The 20,129-nt window shown below is 36.2% G+C and overlaps 5 protein-coding genes across 9 annotated transcripts; 2 read left to right on the top strand and 3 right to left on the bottom strand.

Moving 5' to 3' along the window:
• The first annotated feature begins 1,213 nt into the window (after positions 1-1,213).
• Positions 1,214-9,080, top strand: LOC108975855. 4 transcript variants are annotated; one of them, XM_018944630.1, is made up of 4 exons: positions 1,214-1,246; positions 1,312-1,790; positions 7,778-8,041; positions 8,124-9,080. In XM_018944630.1, the coding sequence occupies exons 3-4, from the start codon at positions 7,987-7,989 to the stop codon at positions 8,270-8,272; spliced, it is 204 nt and encodes a 67-aa protein (XP_018800175.1). In that variant the 5' UTR covers positions 1,214-1,246; positions 1,312-1,790; positions 7,778-7,986; the 3' UTR covers positions 8,273-9,080. The 4 variants fall into 4 exon arrangements, 3 of the variants coding, with proteins under 3 accessions (XP_018800175.1, XP_018800194.1, XP_018800185.1); XR_001993900.1 differs by lacking the exons at positions 1,214-1,246; positions 8,124-9,080 and having other exon boundaries at positions 1,303-1,703; positions 1,760-1,790; positions 7,778-7,975; XM_018944649.1 differs by lacking the exons at positions 1,214-1,246; positions 1,312-1,790 and adding an exon at positions 6,717-6,782.
• Positions 4,155-7,452, bottom strand: LOC108975838 (cytosolic endo-beta-N-acetylglucosaminidase). 2 transcript variants are annotated; one of them, XM_018944592.1, is made up of 5 exons: positions 7,250-7,452; positions 6,048-6,279; positions 5,846-5,994; positions 5,562-5,736; positions 4,155-5,504 (listed from the first exon to the last, which is right to left on the bottom strand). In XM_018944592.1, the coding sequence occupies exons 1-5, from the start codon at positions 7,281-7,283 to the stop codon at positions 4,280-4,282; spliced, it is 1,815 nt and encodes a 604-aa protein (XP_018800137.1). In that variant the 5' UTR covers positions 7,284-7,452; the 3' UTR covers positions 4,155-4,279. The 2 variants fall into 2 exon arrangements, with proteins under 2 accessions (XP_018800137.1, XP_018800146.1); XM_018944601.1 differs by lacking the exon at positions 7,250-7,452 and adding an exon at positions 6,747-6,837.
• A 2,749-nt stretch (positions 9,081-11,829) lies between the features above and the next one.
• On the bottom strand, positions 11,830-12,804 carry LOC108975849 (glutathione S-transferase 1-like). Its single transcript, XM_018944617.1, has one exon. It carries the CDS (start codon positions 12,757-12,759, stop codon positions 12,085-12,087), a length of 675 nt encoding a protein of 224 aa, XP_018800162.1. The 5' UTR covers positions 12,760-12,804; the 3' UTR covers positions 11,830-12,084.
• Positions 12,805-14,749: 1,945 nt separating this feature from the next.
• LOC108975912 (glutathione S-transferase 1-like) lies at positions 14,750-15,587 on the bottom strand. The gene is made up of 2 exons (XM_018944743.1): positions 15,496-15,587; positions 14,750-15,399 (listed from the first exon to the last, which is right to left on the bottom strand). The coding sequence occupies exons 1-2, from the start codon at positions 15,500-15,502 to the stop codon at positions 14,837-14,839; spliced, it is 570 nt and encodes a 189-aa protein (XP_018800288.1). The 5' UTR covers positions 15,503-15,587; the 3' UTR covers positions 14,750-14,836.
• Positions 15,588-17,793: 2,206 nt separating this feature from the next.
• LOC108975908 (glutathione S-transferase 1) lies at positions 17,794-19,379 on the top strand. Its single transcript, XM_018944727.1, has one exon. It carries the CDS (start codon positions 18,201-18,203, stop codon positions 18,927-18,929), a length of 729 nt encoding a protein of 242 aa, XP_018800272.1. The 5' UTR covers positions 17,794-18,200; the 3' UTR covers positions 18,930-19,379.
• The last annotated feature ends 750 nt before the right edge of the window (positions 19,380-20,129 follow it).

Raw genomic sequence — 20,129 nt, 5'->3', positions numbered from 1 at the left:
TTTTTCCGTTAGACTTTTCCTCCAAGAGCACTTGGCAATAATTCGTTTGTGAGAGCAAAAAATTGCAAATCATGCCTTATCATAATGTGCGGGTCTAAATATCTACATACGTACGTATATATGTATATGCATGTAGCATGTACATACATATGTACATTGACACAGTGGCGGACAAAAGTACACATACACCCGAAGTTTTCATAGTTCTGTAAGTACAAAAGGTGTTTAGAAAAATTTGTTGATACATATTTATATATATGTATGTATGTACATAATTATAATATACTAAAAAATCATTTTTAACATAAAACAACAGAGTTATGGACGAAAACCGCCAACGTTGACAGTTGTCGAAAAGCGTTAACGCTTGTTCTTCTTCGCTAGAGCTTTTATTAAATTGTAATTACAGTCAAAATTATCTAGAAGCGGCAGCCATGGCAAAAAGCTCCCACGGCCCACGGCTCTCATTTGAACTGGAGCATACGCATTTGGAGCGTATTTCGTCGCTGACGCAAGAAACATGGGATAAAGTTGTGGTTGCGTGAATGGCAAAACAAGCAACAACAATAAACTTAGCACTCCTGTAAAAATAAAATAAAAATGTTACGCTCACGCATTTATGTACTATTCCCTTTCGGCTTACACTTGACTGGGTGTGTAAGGGCATATCAGTAAGAGAAGCAATGAAAGGTGAGTGTGATGACGCCGGTAGTGTTAGATTGCTTTAAATGTTTAAAACCGTTGACATCACGAGCCATACCGTAAAGGACCCCTTAATTTCACTTGTTTCTTTACAGATATTACGTTGTGTGGTTTTTAGAAGGTCTGAGAATGAACTTTTATTTAAGATATGTTTTCTGTTCCTAAATCTTGATATGATCTTCTCAACATTATATGAACAACATTACATGGCGGAGTGCCTATATACATATGTATGTATATATAATCATATGAATATGTATGTATGTATTTATAAATGATCAGCTTGCTTATCTGATCGATTTAGTTATGTCCTTCTGTATATATGCGAACTAGTCGCTGAATTGTTGAGATTTCGGTCTGAAATTTTGCACACGTTCTTTTCTCCCCACGAAGCTGCTCATTTGTTGGAGCCGTCGATTTCGAACCACTATAGCATATAGCTGCCGTATAAACTGAACGATCAAAAACCTTTTTATTTGACAAGATAGGTTGACGAAATTTGGCACGGATTATTTTTTAAAGCAACACTACGAATTCCGAACATGTATGTACATACACATTTTAAAAGTATTATTTTTCAAGTTGGAAAATATTTTCTTGTAAGCGAAGGTAGGGATTTTGCAGGCCAAACAAAACGCTTTAGCCAAATAAATGCCGAACAACCCCGACAATGTTAACACCAGCAGCAGCAGCATCAACGACAACAGAGAATTTGTATGGAAAAGTTTGTGCCACCAGCATGCCGCAATACAGCATCAGTTGAGTTTATTATCTCCATGGGAGTGGATAATGTGCTTTCGTTGTACTCTCTCACGCGAAGCAAGGCATTCAGTGCTTTTTGGGGCTTGGCTGCCTAAAAGCGGGACAAATTCGTCTCAAATGCTGTACATATAAAGCGAATGATTTATGTACGTTGTTTGGCTAGCGCATAAAATAGTTCGTACTTAGTTGTTAATACAATCCAATGTTAAATTCTCACTAAAAAGCAAATATAATTACGGGTAAAATATACATATTCAATATAGTAAAATAATCTTAAAATAATCTACTTTCAAAGCGTAACAAACGCAGCGGATATTTATTAAAAAGTGAGTGCAATTAGTGTATGTTATTTCATAAATAAATGCATCTATCTCACATGTGCACATACATACATACATACATACAGATTTTAAGGTGGAACTCGAATTTGTGTTTGAAAACCGATGCAGTTGAACTAATAACTGTATATTTTATAAAAGAAGTTTGTAAATGTTTTAGACTTTTTCGTATTGAGTTTATCTCATGAAACTATTAAATGGATAGAGTTTATTTAAAGTGTTTCTGTATCTCTACATATTTATAATATGCCTATATGTAAATATAAATGTGGATATGTGCTCATGATCTAATAAAATGTGCCAGAGCACAATAAGTTGGTGGCCTATTTCCACAAATTTCCAAGCATACTATATACATGTATGTATGTACTTGCATGTACTCATAACTACTAGCACACACACACGTATGTACTTAAATAGTCATTCGTGCAAGTATCACTGCCAAGTGATTTGCTGCATCGCCAATTCGCAAAGTGTATTTGACCTAACTTTAGTGTTAACAAACAAACTCTTTTGTTTGTTTGGTACTTGACATCCACCGCTGCTAATATATGTGTGTATGTATGTATGTGAATTGTTCTTAGAGCCGTTGGAGCCGTGGATGCGCGTGCTATCGATTCGGTTCGTTAAGAAGTCATATAAATATTTACATACCTACATACATACATATGTGCATAGAGTATGAGCAGCTCATAAAATTAGTATCAACATTGCCATACCTCTACCCTAACATTTTGAAGCGTGGCTGTGGTATGTGCTCAGTTAGTATGTCGCTACGTTGAGCTTCTGACACAGTGATTTAACTCCTCCGTGAAAAGCGTGATTCAATTTTTTAGAAAAGGACATGAATAATAGCAAAAGCAAGAAAAAACGTAATCTTCAATTGCACTCAAGGTACAATCACAAATACGAAAGATTCCATAACATAACTTGGTTTTGATTGGGCGCTTTGTATGTTAGCTATATGATATGGTAGTTCGATCTGAACATTTGAACAGGTTTTCCATAGGAGGGCTGGATTTTAATCGACCCCTATCCGTTCGTTGCGGTGATTATATATGTATGTATTGTACATATATAAGTGTGGATTTCTTTGTAATGAAACTTTATATACATACATGTATGTATAGATGTTTTGTGTAGCAATATACTAGATACCCATAAGCCCATTTTATATCCAAAGAGCATGTTGTCACATAAAATCAGAAAAGTGTGCGCGGCTATGCATTAAGGAAAACAAAGGCGTATTCTCAACAAGTCAACTTAAGAACTTGTGTTTTTGAGAGGTAATACACACATACACATACACCCAGAGGTAATACAAGCTGACATACACAGACTAACCTCTTTCCTATGTTCGTAAGAGACTATGTCGATAAATCCTTTTTTACAAATTCTTACTGATGTACGGGTGTGGCAACAACCGGCAAATGAGTAATTGAAAAGGAAAGAGGACAAAGTGTTAAATTGAAACGTTTTTGGCCTTTCCATATTGAAGGGGGTGGTGGCATGAGAAAAAGTCGCACGAGCTCACACTCTTATAGTGACTAATTTCGATGTTTCTTTATAAGAACAGGATATATTAAGTTACCCGAAGCTTGTAACAGCCAGAAGAAAACTTCGGAAGCTCAATAAAACATATACATATGTACATGATCAATGTGAGCAGTTCACCGATATTGGCCCACTAAAACAAAATTCCATACAAACTGACCCATCAAAATCAAGTGATTTTAAGAACTTTTCTATTTGAAAACTTATCTGCACAAAAATTGGCCAAATTATTGCCCAAATCGGACCGATCAAGGCAGCTTTGTTCTGGATACTGTAGCAGGTTAAACTTCTACTTATCCAGAGTAGACCCTGACATATCTAATATATGTCCAGCTTCCGCATGACACTGGTCACCTCTTTGCATGCCCTGCTAACCCTACTCATACTTCTCTTGTGATCCGACCCCGTCGAAACAGCATGTTTTCTGGGCCTACCGTAGGATGACGATGACGGCAACTTATCTAATCCTTATCATTATAACGGGAATTAGGTACCCTTTACAACAACAACAATCAATCAAATTCAAGTTAAAGATATTTTTATACATTTCAATGCTATAGGAATTGTACTTGTAAACATATACATATGTACATTTGGTCTAGGTCTTTTTAACTCAAAAATCAATTATTGGAAAGAGAATCACAAAATTACCACTTTAATATTAATTACAACAAATGTTAAAGGTAAAATGCGGATGCAAGATTTTGCTATAAGCATCATTTTTTTGCCCCAAAGAAGTTATAGTGGAGCCAAAATTCATTTTCGTTTAAGCTTTAATAGTTAAAATTGTAAAAAAAAACTGTATAAAATTTGTTTACATAATCATATAAATGTGTATATATATTTGGAAAGAATACTAATCAAAAGCCAAAAGAGTAACATTTTACTGACTTTTGACTAACGTTGGACCTTATCTTCAAAAGTTAATTAAGCAAATCCTCTCCATAAATTTGTATTAATGCAATATTGCTATCTTGTGGGAAGTCAAGCGTATTCACATCACACTCATTCAGGTAGACGGCACCCAAGTAGGCAGTGTCTGTTGCTTCTGCACTTCGACGATACAGTACGCCAATATCCTTGACTTGAATGGCGCCATCAAAAGCCACCACATAATAACGTACGCGCCACCCATTTGCCATATTTTCAGGCAGCGAAATTTCCTTGGGTATTTTTGGTGTATCTAACTTATTACTATGCAATAGATTATAATATTTCGGCTTTAATGGAGAAACGTAGCAGCGTCCTTTTTGCAAATTCGTTGTATCGTAATAATCACCCATAAAAAGATAACAATCACGTGCATTATTTCTAGTACAAAAACGCAAAATGCAGTCAAATTCGCCATCACTTGGTTGTAGCTTATAAGCGTATGCAAAAACAAGTCCACCACTTTGCAGCTTAAAGTCGGTGACAAACACACGGAAGCTATTATTATACTGTAATATACGGAGGCACGAGCCGCCATTAAAAGCGTCGGAATAGAAGCGCTCAGCGAGCTGATATAGCGGAACTGATGGCTGTAGCGAACAGCGTGATAAATTAAAAAATTGTTCGCCATCACCACCACCACTGCCGCTCACACTACTCCTTGGGCGACCATTTACGTATGTGCTTTTTCCAGAACCCAAACAAAAATCGGAATAAAATGGTAATGTATGGTAGGGATGTGTAGCCAGATGTTCCCATAAAGAGCACCAAAATTTCTCATTGCGGCGCAAGAAAGCATCATTTACGCTGTCATCTCCCAACGGTTGTTTTATATTGTACCCGAACATTTGTAGTGTTTCATATGTCCACGCTGGTGCAAAGAAGCCCGTTGAAAATCGTTGATTCACAATGCGAGCCAAGGTTTGTTTACACTGAAACTTGGCAACTTGACCACGTCCAAAGACATCGATGCCAAAAAAGGCACGCTGACATTGAGCTTGTGAGCGCTCACAAATTTCCGTTGTCATCTCTAGACTTCTATCATTCCATGTATAATTGATTAGCATGCCATGCGCAGCACGAAAAAAACGCACATTTTTTGCATTAATTTCATTTTGCCATCTCAGGTCACCGGTATCAATGATGCTGTCATACCAGAACACCACACCGCATTCCACTTCACTTTCCACAGTTGAGCGTAAGCGTTCTACGAGGTAGCTGAAATTAATCTGGTTTTGATATCCCATTGGAAATGTTATTGGTTTTCATACTCACTAAAGGTTTTCCATATCTTCTAATTTAACTTTGCATTCGACATTAACCAACCAGCCTTCGAAGCAATAATGCTTACACAACTTCACCATAGCTTCGACAATCTTATCTACCATGTCCTTTGACTGCAACACTTCATTTAACAATTTGGAGTGCCCACTTTCGGTAATAAATGTGCCTGCAATAGCAAAAAAAAATTTTTTTTAAGTTTAACTGCTCTTTTAATTAACATAAATATTTTGAATGTAAAGTTTAATATTTCACGCATTATATGTTCCAATACTTACCCAAAACTCGTACACCATGTTTGTGCGCGGCATTTAACCAACCACAAGGCGGTATTGTGATATAATTATGACTAAAGTAACAGAAGTAGTCGATTCCGGACCAGTGGTAAAAACGGTAGTCATCATACTTCTTAGATGAGTGGTAATGCCTGCAGAATAGAAACTATAAATAAATTTTTATTTCAAAGTATATGCTATATACCGATCTTCCATATAGTTTCCCATCATATCGTGACAGACTAGAACTTCGCGTCTATTATGGTTTCCAATAGGTTCTCTGTAATTACTCATCAATTGATATTGTCTTTGTAGATATATTGGCGAAATGCGAGCCGCCAACGGAGTTACATAGCTCGCCCATTGTATGTCTTTACTTCGCAATTCGAAGGATAGTAGCTGTTCGTTGGAGTGTATCGCTTCCGCTTCCAGTTTGTCTTCAATGGTAAAATATTGCATAATGGTTTGAAAATATTGAAATGATAGCGCACACCTAATAAACCTCTTAATAGTTCCAATGCTTTTTAAGCAATGCAAATATTGCAATACGGCGAAAACTTATGGTTTAATATTCATAATTCATTGTTTATCGGAAGCTTTGGATACATTTTTTTCTTTGCTTAGGAAGTGCAACTATAATTTAAGATTTCATTGTTTGATTGATATAATGCATTAACATGTATAAAATTATATATTATATGTGAAACTTTGCATATATACGTATGTCCAATAGAAAGCTTAACCTTATCACTAAATTAGGAATTGCATTATAAGCATGCAGCCATCACTAACAATAAGTAAATATGTATGTATGTATATTAAAAAAGTTAACTTTGAATTATTGTATTGAATCGAACGTGCTCTTCGGTGAATTAAGATGTCGAAAGCTAATAAGGATATTTACCTAACTTTAAATTGATTTTTGGTTATTAAAAAGGAGGTATTTGTCTCCAGTTAAAAAAAGTTGTTTTATTTTATAGTAGGCTGTAATGTTCAGTCCTCGGATTATATCAGCAAATAAAAAAATAATATGTGAACAAAACTAATTCATATTTATAACATATATCAGCGAATAAGTGATATTTACGAATACGCGGGAAAATATTTAATGATTTATGGTTTGTGCAATCTTTTATCACTTCCCGCTTGTTCACGAACGAAACAATTGTCATTCGCGAGTTGGGTTCTCTTCGTATGTACAAATATGTCTGCTTTCATGCAAATAAGCCGCTAAAACGCAAACAAATAAAATTATAATAAGCATTAAACATCAACCAATCAATGGTTATTTCAATACATATTCAAATATATAAACAAAAACTTTCACACTTCACTAATTTGAACTCCGATATAAATATAATTTAGTTAACCAGCAAATAAAAGCAGGTAAACGTTCGCATTACTCACTGCAGCATTCCTCCGATCCATCGCACATTTTCATTTGCACTTAAGGAATTAATCTATTTGCTAACTTTCATTTATACACTAAAAATAAATGCAATTTTTACACAATTTTTATATAAAATAAAAGAAACCAATAAAAATAAAACTAATATTTATCACTAAAAATACGACAAATGGTGTGATAGCAGTCACCAATGGGAAGGAAAATAAAATCAGCTGTGAATTAGATAGCGATGGAAGGCATTGCGTTATCAATGTCATAGTTGTAATCGACGTTAATCGTTTTTTAGCGAGCGTTTTAGTTGTAGTAATTGAATTTAAAAGTAAATAATCTCATGCATGAAAGTTCAAAATCAAATTTAAATAATCCTAGTCTGAAAATATGCAAATTGAATTAGATTTCTAATATGTAAGAATGATTGAATGAATGATTATTACTACAATATCTACTCTGTATTATGTATTATTTTATCATAAAAAATGAATTATTCTGTGTGCAGTTATCAATGACAAAATTTCCTTTCTTTTTAGCATAAACGCCATGGCAATTACATTGTATGATCCTTAAATTGGTGATTCTCCATTCTACGCCTGGAAATTTATATATTGCAGTAACTTATCTCCATTGAAAAAGCATTTATAGTACCTAAAAAATACCTTACACAAGTTTACTCAAGTCCTTTGGACAATAGAATTTAATTGTATTTAAAAAAGTTTTGCTCTTATATATTACCATCAAAATGCCAGCAGGCAGGGTTGCCGGGAAAGCTGGCTATTCCAATCATTATTACAACGGTAAGTGATATATTCTTATTATATGTCAATTCCATAAATATTTTCTTACTAAAAATTGCATTTAATTTGAATTTATTTCAAGGGCGCTCGTACGTGGGCATCAACGAGGAGATAATGTGGGTTAGCATAGGAATGGGGGTAACAATTGCAATTCTCATAACCATTGCGTTGTGTTATATTGCACGTGAAAAATGTCAAAAACGCCAACGTGAATATTATGTGACCGCGTAGTTCCTTTCGCAATCATCCATTTCATATACACCGCTATACCGTTTACCTTTCTTGATTTAAATATGGTCAATTGTGAGTCCGCCAACCATCTGAATTGAGAGGTTAGCTTACGGCATAGTTCTCAAAGATTCACCTAATCATACTCACTCATAAAAAAGATCAACGATTCCCGCGGAAGCGCGTATGTCATGGGTCGGGGGTGCAGTATAGCAAAAAGAAAATATTGCGATGAGTGAAAAAGAAGCAACGCACAAGAATACAACCAACTTCCGTAAAATAAAAAGGTATATTAAAGCATATTAGATTGTTCACGCACTTACATACATATTCATGTTGGTAATATATTGTACATATGTGTGTGTGTGTCGTACATATACGCGTATATATTCATATGTACTAGTTAAAGCCATATGTACACGTGTACATGTATTTGTCTCAAATGTATTGTCATGTTGTGTATTAGAATTGAAAACAAATATATTATTGAAGTAAATTAGGACCTTTATTATACACAATTAAATACCCAGAATCCTCTAATAAGCCTTTTTATTGATATAACCTTATGTATGGAAAACGAGGTACATACACCTTTGCTCAATATAAATTATTAATTATATTGAAATAAATAGTTTACCAAGAAATAAAAGCGAACAGCAAAAAGTAATCATGCACTTTTATTGTTGTTGAATTTCGCAAACGAAAACGACTATATAGTAAATTATCGAAATATTTATATTTCAATTGTTAAACATAAACCAATTTATATTTGTACTTCAAAAACTGCTATAGCATTGCTGACCGTGTTATGTGATGCCAAAATTTATGTATGTAAGTAAGTTGTATTCATGTATGTATGTATTTATTGAAAATTGTTTACTTTTAAATATATATACATATAATAAATGAATGAATATAAAAGTATGCACTTTATCTACATATATATTAGTTTCACAATTACAGTAAGTACATTTAAATATATGTACGTTCATAAGCAGTTACATAAGGTATGGTGAAATAATTAAACCTTAAAGATTTATGGTCCTTTGCGCGTTGGCCACGACGAATATCGCATTCGATGGAATGACGAGCTGTATGAGATATACGACCACATTGACTGAGTTCAGTCAATTAAGCGACAACGGCTGTGTTGGCTAGGTCATGTCGTATATATGGACGAAAACACTCCAGCTCTGAAAGTATTCGCCGCAATACCCCCCGGGGGAAGCAGAGGAAGGAATTAAGGAAGAAGACCTCCACTCCGTTGAAAAAATCAGGTGGAGAAGGACCTGGCTTCGCTTGGAATTTCCAATTGGCGTCACGTAGCGACTGGCGCGCTGTTGTTAGCCGAGTTAACAACGAGTTACGTAAGCAGGGTCTACGCCAGAAAAGAAGAAGAAGTTTGTATAACAGCTATATAATATACCTATCAAAAAATTTCTTAGTAGACTTGAATTGGATAAAATAACAGTTTACCATACAAGGGACTTGATTTTGATCGAGTAGTTTGTATGGCAGCTATGCATGTATGTGCTACAGTAGTTATTGACGGTTCCGAGTGAGTAATATCTTGAAAGAAAAATGACGTTTGCTAATTTTAAGTTGCTATCTCAACATTTTCAAATTTTTTTTGATATTTATTAAGGACAATCTCTTAAACGGACAGAAAGACTGCTTCCACCAGTGTACGCTTATTGGAGATTTCACTATATTATCATCATTTCATATGCCTTGAGTTTTGCCGATGCCAGTTTAAATGTTTCCTCGAGTGCTTTCAAACCTTTGGCTTTTGCTTTCTCATAATATGGCATCTGCTTCATGTTCTGCAACCACGCTGTCAACTTTGGCCACTTGTCCGCCACCACTGGCGCAACTAAATTCATAAGAGTAAACGTTGATGCGAGACTTAGGTCAGCTATGGTTAAATGATTAAGATAATTATATTTATATTGATTAAGATAAGTCTCCAGCACAGTGTATACATCGCAAATGATAAAGCACATACGGAGAAGCCGGTGCAAAACGTCAACTAGAAGATCAAAATCCAATCACCAATTAAAGTCCAATCCAATTAAAGTCATTATACAAGTAAGGAAGGGTTAAGTTCGGGTGCAATAGTTCATTTTGTACTCTTGCAACTCGCAAAATATTGGCTAGTCGAAATAGTCTTTTGTTTTGTTTAGATGACGGTGCAATCGTATATCTCCAGTGCTACCATTCACATTGCGACATAGCATATAGTGTTGGACAGGTGAGATTCTAAGCTTCATTTTCTGTTCAAAAATTAGTGAAAATGAAATTTTTGTATAAAAAAGGGAAGAATGCCAAGCAAGCCATTACTGGAATTTGTGAAGTTTAAGGAGATAAGCACCTCGCACGGACAGGCAGACAGTCACCTGGATTTCAACTCGTTTAGTTAACCTGATCATTTATAATCTTATCTATCTCACTTAGTTTTAGGTGATACGTACAAGCGTTAGGCGAACAAAACTATTACAACCTGTAGCATCATGTTGCAAGAGAATAATGGGGAAACTCTTTAATTTCAGTTGCATCGAAGCTACAGGGTTGTCCGGAAAGTAATAGGACTGATTTTCTTTCTCCGTTCTTAGGTAACGAACGAGCGACTGGTCAGTTTTCTCCGAGCACCAGGTGATTCAGGACAAACATCTTCGCACGACGTGTTTCTGTGAGTGGTGAAAGCCGAAAACTCAGCGTTCGTTAGAGCAAAGATATGAGATTAAATTCTATATGAAGCACGGTGAATCTGCGACAGAGACGTTTGATATGATCAGGCAGATGTTGCTTTAGCAAAAAGTGATGTGTTTCGGCCTGTCTGGGAAGAGGTCGCTGATGAATGAGCAAATTCAAAGTGAAAACGATTCTCATTCGGGGTTTTCTACTCCGTAGCAGCAAAATTTATATAACCATTGCTATGCTAACACTACCGCTCTCACTTTGTCGGAAGCCACAGCAGAGCCATAGTAAACATGTAAAAGTATGTGGTTTGCTCTACTCCGAGTTTCATTTTAGATTTATAAAATCACTTGACTACAACCTAGATGTGCTCCCCGGACATTTTTTTGCTTCCTTGCTGAAAAGTCCGATGAAAGGCAAGCATTTTGAGATGACAGAGGAGATCTAAACAGCATGCACCTCGGCTGTCAAGGCTATTTCGGAGAATCCCTTCCATGACGCCTTCAATGCTTGGAAGTAGCACTGCATCAACGCAGAAGGAGCCCATTATGAAAGTTTTTAAAGAATTGTAACGATTTGTTCAATACATTTTTTTAAATCGACTCAGCCCTATTATTTTCTTCTACATGCTGGCCATTTCTTTATACATACATATGTATATTCTCGGACGTTTTCTTTGGATGCTCTGTATAAAACTCGTGTCAGACTCAACATACCATATACAGGGTATAAAAATTCAAAGGATTCAAGCAAAAGTCAGGTCGGAGAATATAATGTTTTCTTTTGAAACACAAATTATTTTCATTTCTGTTGTTCCGGAAAAAAACAAGTTGATTAAAGTCAAATTTAAAAGTCATAAAACGGACTCACAAAATGTTTTTATTTGTCATATAAAAGAAGATTTCCTTAACAATATACATTTGTTCATTTATAAGTAAGGTTAAATCTATAATCTATAAGGTTCTATTAAGAGCATATCTCCATTAACCGTGCACCTTGGGCAGTCCCAACATTTCCAGTATTTCTTGATATTTATTAAGGATAATCCCTCTACCGGATAGAAAGGTTGGTCCCGCCAATGTCCGATTATGGGAGATTTCACTATATTATACTGTTTCTTATATCTTATACTTTGCCACTGCCGATTTAATTACTTCCTCGCTTGCCTTCAACGCTTTGCCGTTTGCTTTCTCATAATATGGCAACTGCTTCATATTCTCCAACCACGCTGTCAACTTTGGCCACTTGTCCGCCACGACTGGCACAATTAAATCCATAACAGCAACCGTTGTTAGGAGACTTAGGTCGGCTATTGTTAAATGATCAGCAGCCATATATTTATTTTGATTGAGATAAGCCTCCAGCACAGTGTATACATCGCAAATGGCTTTAAATGCTTCATCAACCGCCGCTTGTGGCAGTTCGCTTGTAAGTAATGGACGCAAACGTTGTTTCAATGTTTCGTTAAAGATAACACCATTCTCATAGTGCAAACGTTGATCGACAATGGCGCGTTGATACAGATCCTTTGGATAGAGCGAATCGTCTTTGCCATATTTGCTAGCCAAAAAGGCAATAATGGCGTGAGAATCGGCTATATATTTGCCATCAACTTCGAGTACTGGAATTGTATGCGCTGGATTCTTTTTCAACTGCTCCTCAGAATATTGTTCACCTTTAAATGTATCCACCTCTTTTAGTTCGAATTCCAAATTCAAAGCATTTAGTGTGAGTAAAACGGCGCGTACCGGCGGACTTCTTTCGAGGCCGTAGAGAACGAGTTTTTCACTCATTTCGGAACTTTATTTACTTCTACGAGTAGTCACTACAAGCCCTAAATTTCGACTAAAATCTTTTTTATATATTTGCGCTATTTGTAGAGAAATTTATGCGTACATATGTACATATGTGTTTAATGTGCGTGTAATGATGATAAAGCACATTTGCCAATTTGATGATACACTTAACATTACACATACATATATGTATGTATCTTATCTTTGTGCATTAAATACAAGCAACCGGAATGATAAAGTGTTTACAAGCAAACAAATCGGTTCAAACTAAAGTAATTGTTTAAGTTTTACATAAAGTGAGTTTATTGTGAAAGCAAATAGTCCATGGAACTATATGCATACATACATAGAAGTATATTACATTCTTAATAAATCTAAAAACGATTTAACATACAGAGAAGCCGGTGCAAAGCGTCAACTAGAAGATCAAAATCCAATCACTGATGACTAATTCGGCATAAGGTTTGTTAGAAAAATTCATTAAAAGTCATTATTTAAGTAAGGAAGGGTTAAGTTTGTGTGCAATCGATTATTTTATACCCTTGCAACTTGCAATTGTGAAAGCTGGAGAAATATCTTCGGGTATAAAACGTCAACGAGAGGATCGGAATCCAATTTAAACATATACTATACATATATGTGACCTGGTCTACGAAAAGGGAGCTAACGTGCGAAAACTAGTTTTCTATCACGTGAAAAAGCATCTCATCTTCCATCCGAATCAAACTAAAAAGTGAAAATTGATTTTTTGACACCTAACCCCTTTCCGTAGACCAGGTCACATATAACTTATACAACCATATATTCGAAAGAAGGTTTGTTAGAAACACTTAAAATCATTATAGATATGTATGTAGTTGGGGATAGTACCCGATTTTATCTATTTTTGTCAATACTACATGCTATTAATATGACACATACTAATAAAATGCTCCCCGATATTCACTAAGGTACCTCACCGGATGTTATATGAGAGCTAGATTAAGTTTTCGCCCAATTTTATCCATTTTAGACACAAAGATACACTGTTATCAGTAAAGTACGTTCCCTCATTTTCGTTGAGATGCGGTATAAAGTCACCTGAAAGTTCGAAAATCGTTGGGTTAGGTAGGCTCCTTTTGCGTCGATGCAGCACTGCCAGCGCGATTTTCAAGCATTGAAAGCTTCACAGAAAACATTCTCCCAAATAGCCTTGAGAGCTGAGGTGCATGCTGCTTGGATCCCTTCTGTTGCCTAAAAATGCTGGCCTTTCATCGGCCTTTTCAGGCAAGGAAAAAAAAGTTCGGTGGAGCCACATTTGGAATGTAGGGCGGCAGCGGAAGCGTGGGGATGCCGGCCTTGGTTAGGTAGCCGTTGACGTGGTGCAATTTCCAATCGGCTGCAATGTCTTGTCTTCGTTTGAGTTTCTTAAATACTCCCATGTTGAACTTGGCGTTGACGGTTTGTCCAGGAGGAACAAATTCATGGTGAATGATGGCTTTGATGTCAAAAATGACAATGAGCATCGTTTTCACTTTGATTTTGCTCATTCCTCCGGCCTTCATCAGCGACCTCTTCCTGGCCCTCCAAAAAGGCTGGCACCAGGCCGAAACACACCACTTCTTGCTAAAGCATTGCTACACCTGGGTAAGCCTGCTTGATCATATCAAACGTCTCTGCCGCAGATTTATCGAGGTTCAAAATTCAATCGCGTACCTCTGCTCTAACGAATGCTGCATTTTCAGCTTGCACTACTCACAGAAACACGACACGCGAAAATGTTTCTCCTGACTATCCAGGTGCGCAGAAGAAGACTTAAGAAATAGTTCGCACATGTAGACAAATGGACATAGCCAAATTGAGTCAACTCGTTACGCTGTTCATTTCTATATACAACATACATTATGGGATCTCCTAAGTTTCCTACTTCGTGGCAAACTTATTAAAAGCTATACAGGGTATAAAAAGTACAATGCCAATAATTTAAATAAAATAAGCCTTTTCTGTCTGCTTAACACAAAAATTAGGAACTTTTCACACTAATATGCGCCATTTATTTCAATATTACAGCTAAGTAAATAAAATGGTTATTTATTCAGGAGACAATTGCAGTGAGACGTGTCTTAAGTATGTCTATATACCTCTTGCATCCCCAACCGTTTGCTTCCTCGTAGTATGGCAATTTCTTCAAGCGCTCTATCCAAGCGCTCACTTTGGGATATTTTGTAGCATCCAATTCGATCACACCTCCCAGCGACGTTGCCGTGGCAACACAACAAAAATCCGCTATGGTCAGACAATCGCTAACTAAATAAGGAGCGCTTGTCAGGAACTTCTCAAGCAATGTATAACCCTCGATAATTCCCTGTGTCTTTTCACGTGGCACGATGGATACGTTGTTCTTGAACATCGGTCGCGTGATACAGCGCAATGACATGTAGAGTATGCTGGCATCGAAGTAGAGTCGCTGATGGACGCGGGCGCGCAAGATCAAATCTCGCGGATATAGTGAATCATCTTTAGCATACTTGTCGACAAGATAAGCACAGATCGCGTGCGAGTCCCACAGCCAGACGCCGTTATCATTCAATGTGGGCACAGTGTGTTGTGGATTGTTTTTGATGAAGTCATCGGTCAATTGTTCACCCGCCAAAATATCTACATGTTTGTATTCAAATTTCAGTTTTAGTGCTTTCAGCGTTAGCAAACATGCCCGGACAGGCGGACTGATGTCGTTGCCATATAGAATAATACCTGACATTTTTCACCTGTTTTCTCAATTGAATCAATTAAATTTCGTTTGTTTTTGATTACTTTCTATTAAATGTCAGTTAACTAACGGATATTTTGCCATGGAATAGAGGAATGACATAAATAGAAATACAGACATCCACTCACATGATTTCCACAATTGATTATGGAATTATGATAAATGTACAGTGTTTACCAATAGTCGTCAAACATTCCAAAGATTATGTTAATAGTTATTATTTTCCGAAAGTTTTGACCTTAGCTTGCTTAATATTGGATGCGTATATTATAGAACTTGTCGATTCTTTTTGTAAAATATGCGGGAGATTTTTTACGGATCATTCTAAAAAACTTTGGCCGAGAGACTTTGGGTTTCCAGCCAGTGATTTTTAAGGTGGAGTATAGGAGATATGTGGTTTAGTTGTCCGATCTGGCCGATTCTGATAAATGATCAATAGAATGTCGATATGCACCTATGCATTAAATTTCATTCAGATATCTCAAAAGCTGACGATACAATTTTTATAATCCTTAAAATACTTCGCCTTCTAATGGCAGTTTTTGGACGGATATAAACAGATATATTTCCCGGTCTAATAAATGAAAATTTGTTGTTAGTGATATAAGAATGTTAACTTCTTTCAAAGTGCAATTCGATTTATCTGATCTAACAGTTCTAAGCATACCACTCTTTTGAATCAGTTGCGCTAGTTGTATTCAAATGGATAAATTATAAATTTCCTCAGGTATACATACGAGAATGGACATAGAACCTATTCCATCTTTTTAGTGCTTTTCAGACAGCAAAACACCGCGCATTGACACCTCTTGAGCCATTAGCACTGTCTAGGCAATACTTTAAATGGGCATTTTTGAAGATGATTGAGCTTTTTATATCCTCTGTGCTTCTCAGCTGAAATGTATGAATGTTATATCAGGAGTAAATCTCTTCTTATCTATAATTATAGCCAAGTTAAAGTCTTTAGGTTATTTTGAGTGTAAGATTTGTTTGAGCTTCAAAATTTATAAAGTCCCAATGTCCCCAGCAACGATATCGTTCATGGTAAAGTTCAATCGTCGCTAGCTTGTTGGCATAGACCATAGACTTGACGTAGCCCCACAGGAAATAGTCTAAGGGCGTAAAATCGCGCGACCGACGCGACCATTTGACTGGGCCATTTTGTGATATAACACGGTTCACCAAACTTGGTTTTCAATAAATCGATTGTGACATACCATCCAATTCGGGCCAAAAATATTTGGTTATTATTGAGCGATAGCGATTCCCATCCAAAGTAAAGTTCTGGCCTTGATCATCGCGGAAGAAGTTTGACCCAATAACGCCGCCCGCCCATAAATCGCACTAAACCGTAATTTTTTCGGGGCGTAATGGTGACTCATGGAGTACGTGTGGATTTCCGCCTGACCTATAACGTATATTTTGCTTATTGACGAAACCATTCAGCCAGAAATGAGCCTCATCGCTGAAGATGATTCTTCGCCAATTTTGAAGTTTATATTCAGCCCAATTTACGAACATACGACGATTCTGGTGGTTAAATGGCTTCAGTTCTTGCGTCAATTTGATCTTGTAAGAATGTAGGTCAAGATCTTTTCGCCAAATTCACCAAAACGACGTCACAGAGATGCCCAACGCTTGATAACGACATGTGAGAGACTGATTTGGGTCTTCTTTGCTCCCCCAATCGGTCTACTTTTGTAGCGTCCCTAATGAAGTACCCGTTATATTCCGATGAGTAGCTTCAAGTTCAAAGTAAAATACGTATTCAAGGTTCTTTTTTGTCTAATGCCAAGGATGGATTACTGTAAAGGAAAACTAGAATAACAGTGCTTTATACTGTTTATTTGAATTCTACTGTCACATTTCCGCGATTTATACGCTAATTTAATGAAGAGTCTGAGTTCAGTCACAAATACTTGGGAAGTGAATAATCTGTTTGAAGTCTTACGATTGCAGACAAAGTGAACTGTACAATTTTATGACGCACACTTAGTAAAACAGCCTACTTTCCATATTAGAAAAACCATACGCACACTAATGTTTCGAAACCAAGCTTTTGAAATCAGTTGTTGTTGTATTTTGCCCTCCATGCAACTAAACAAATTCTGTGCAATAAAGAGTATTTTTACATTTCCAAGACACATAACTGGACATACCAAATACATATGTATGTTTATACAGATAAATAAAGGTTAACTGTTAATGCGTCCGCAAAATGACGTCAAAATTAGAGCTTTTCTCTAATTAAAATTAATTAAGCATTAAGTGACGCGCGCAAAGGTGACGATCAGTCGTTGTGGCCACTGTAGTCGCCTCAATTTAAAAATAACATAATTTGAATGTAATCAGAACTGCTGCCTTTTGTTTATTTTTTTTTTTACCCTCTTAAAATAAATTAACGAACAATGTATGTTTGAATGTGTGGTCAATAAAGCAAGTTTCTTACGTCATTAATATCTTATCTGCAGTATATGCCCAAAGCTTTTATCGCAACGGAGAATCAATTGCTCTGGAAGAGTGATTGGAAACAATGTACATATATAAATGAGTGTACGTGATTATTCAGTCAGTTAATGCTGGAATAACGCTTAGGAGCAGTGGGTGTACTCAAGCAGCCAGCAGAGGAAACAGACTTACGCGTATTTTGTCTTCGTTAGGACTTTACAGTGGTATTAAATATAAACGAATGAAAGCAATGGCATCGAAATTGATCTTATATGGCACCAAAAAGAGCGCACCGACACGTACCGTCTTGCTCACGCTTAAAGCACTCGATTTAGACTTTGAATTTCGTGAGGTGAACATCTGGGCCAAAGAACAAATGCAGCCGGAATTTGTAGAAAAGAATCCCCAGCACACAGTACCCACGCTTGAGGATGGTGCACACATACTTGTGGACTCACATGCCATTGCCGGTTATCTGGTACGTAAGTACGGGAAGGATGACACACTTTATCCAGCAGATTTCTATGCGCGCGCCGTGGTGGATCATCGTTTATACTACGAAGCAGCCACATTGTTTGCCACTTGTATGAAGCAAATCACCGGTCCACTCTTCCAACAGAATATCACCGATATACCAAGAGAGAAGTTCGAGCAAATACGAAATGCCTACACTTTGCTGGAAACATTTCTCACCAAAAGCACCTATATGGCTGGTGAACATTTGACCATCGCCGATTTCAGCATCGTTTCGACGGTCAGCGTCTTAAGTGTCACATTTGTCGCCATCGATAGTAACAAGTGGCCGAAGTTGGCGGAGTGGTTGAAGCGTTTGGAGGCGCTTCCTTACTATGCGGAAATCTCGGACGCTGCTTTGAAGGAATACGCAGAACTGGTGCACAGCAAACTGCCGAAGCAATATGAAAAGTTGTGGAAAAAGGCGTATGAAGAAATCAAAAGTAATAGACAGTGAGTGAGCGCGAATGATTTCAATTTGAGCGTATGTAGTTCTGGCGATACGTCGGCAGTACAAATTTGTTGTTTTGTATTCATTTGTTGTTTATTGACTGTTGCAGAATGTAAATTTTTATTTATAAGCGAATGTTTATACTGTTTGGATAAAAATAAATTGTGCAGTTTGTCATAAGAAATATTTAAGTTATATTGATATTGGATATCACTCCGCTACTAAAATATAATTTAATAATGAAATAAGTATATGTTTTCGATAAAGATTGAGTTAAAGTTTGCAGTAAGCTCGCTTCAAGTAGCTGACGGATATTTATGAAAACCTTTCTCTCGTCAAAAATACATCTGGCGACAAGCACAATACTCTCTACGCGCTTATTTCTTCGCTAGTATCAGCACACCACTTAATGAAAACATGTTCAAGGAATAATAAAACAATAGATTCGTTGCGGCAGCTGTTATTTCGCTTTATTTCGACTTTTTTCTTCTTAAAGTTCAAATTGGATAATATATTGTTTGTTTTGCATTAATCCTCTTCAGTAACAGTTGGACATTCGTGTTTTCTGCAAATGTTTCGATTTACACTGGCCATTTTTCTGCGATATTTATCACAAAGTTTAACGCTAATTTGGCAAAAATTTCACAAAAATGTCCCGAGCCGATATGCGGACACATTTCAAGTATTTAGAAATAGATCACAAAGGGAAGTGTAGTGGCAGCAGTTTATGATTTATTTTCATTTATTTATTACATTTTATTGCTAGTTTTTTTTTTTTTTTGTGTCTATTTGCCTTATGCCAACCACTGCTTTCCAATTTTCATACTCAAAAGTATTTAATTATTAACGATTATAACTATTTACTAAAATGTGTTTTTTATTAAATATTTTGTTTTTGTTTGTTTATTCATTTTAAATTAAGAAATAAAGACAATATTCAGAGTTTATATTGAAATAAATTTGCTAAAAAATTACTGAGCGTTGAAGATCGAGTTTAAGAAAATTAGTTTGAATGGTAATTATTTAAAATTTGTTTCTTTGTTTTCTTTCCCACAATGTAAGGTTGCAGTATCGAGAGAATAAATATAGAACTGGAGTACAGTACAAGTGTATTATGTTTACATTCAAAATTATCATTCATTTCGTCGCAATTGTCCCCAGTTTATGAAGTCTGATCTTTTGTCGCTTTTATGTTTGCGTAATTTG

The sequence above is a fragment of the Bactrocera latifrons genome, unplaced genomic scaffold (assembly GCF_001853355.1).
Source record: "Bactrocera latifrons isolate USDA-ARS-PBARC rearing strain unplaced genomic scaffold, ASM185335v1 scaffold_114, whole genome shotgun sequence".
Taxonomy (NCBI): domain Eukaryota; kingdom Metazoa; phylum Arthropoda; class Insecta; order Diptera; family Tephritidae; genus Bactrocera; species Bactrocera latifrons.
The sequence above is the reverse complement of the archived record's forward strand: the minus strand, read 5'-3'. Positions and strand labels throughout refer to the sequence as shown.

Excerpts from the sequence above, each read along its gene's own strand:
- LOC108975855 (XM_018944630.1), top strand. The coding sequence starts at position 7,987 with ATGCCAGCAGGCAGGGTTGCCGGGAAAGCTGGCTATTCCAATCATTAT. Across the intron at positions 8,042-8,123 it reads TTCCAATCATTATTACAACG|GGCGCTCGTACGTGGGCATC; the intron begins GTAAGTGATATA and ends ATTTATTTCAAG.
- LOC108975849 (XM_018944617.1), bottom strand. The coding sequence starts at position 12,759 with ATGAGTGAAAAACTCGTTCTCTACGGCCTCGAAAGAAGTCCGCCGGTA.
- LOC108975908 (XM_018944727.1), top strand. The coding sequence starts at position 18,201 with ATGAAAGCAATGGCATCGAAATTGATCTTATATGGCACCAAAAAGAGC.
- LOC108975838 (XM_018944592.1), bottom strand. The coding sequence starts at position 7,283 with ATGAAAATGTGCGATGGATCGGAGGAATGCTGCA. Across the intron at positions 5,995-6,047 it reads GGAAACTATATGGAAGATCG|GCATTACCACTCATCTAAGA; the intron begins GTATATAGCATA and ends TCTATTCTGCAG. Across the intron at positions 5,505-5,561 it reads GAAGATATGGAAAACCTTTA|CTACCTCGTAGAACGCTTAC; the intron begins GTGAGTATGAAA and ends GATTAATTTCAG.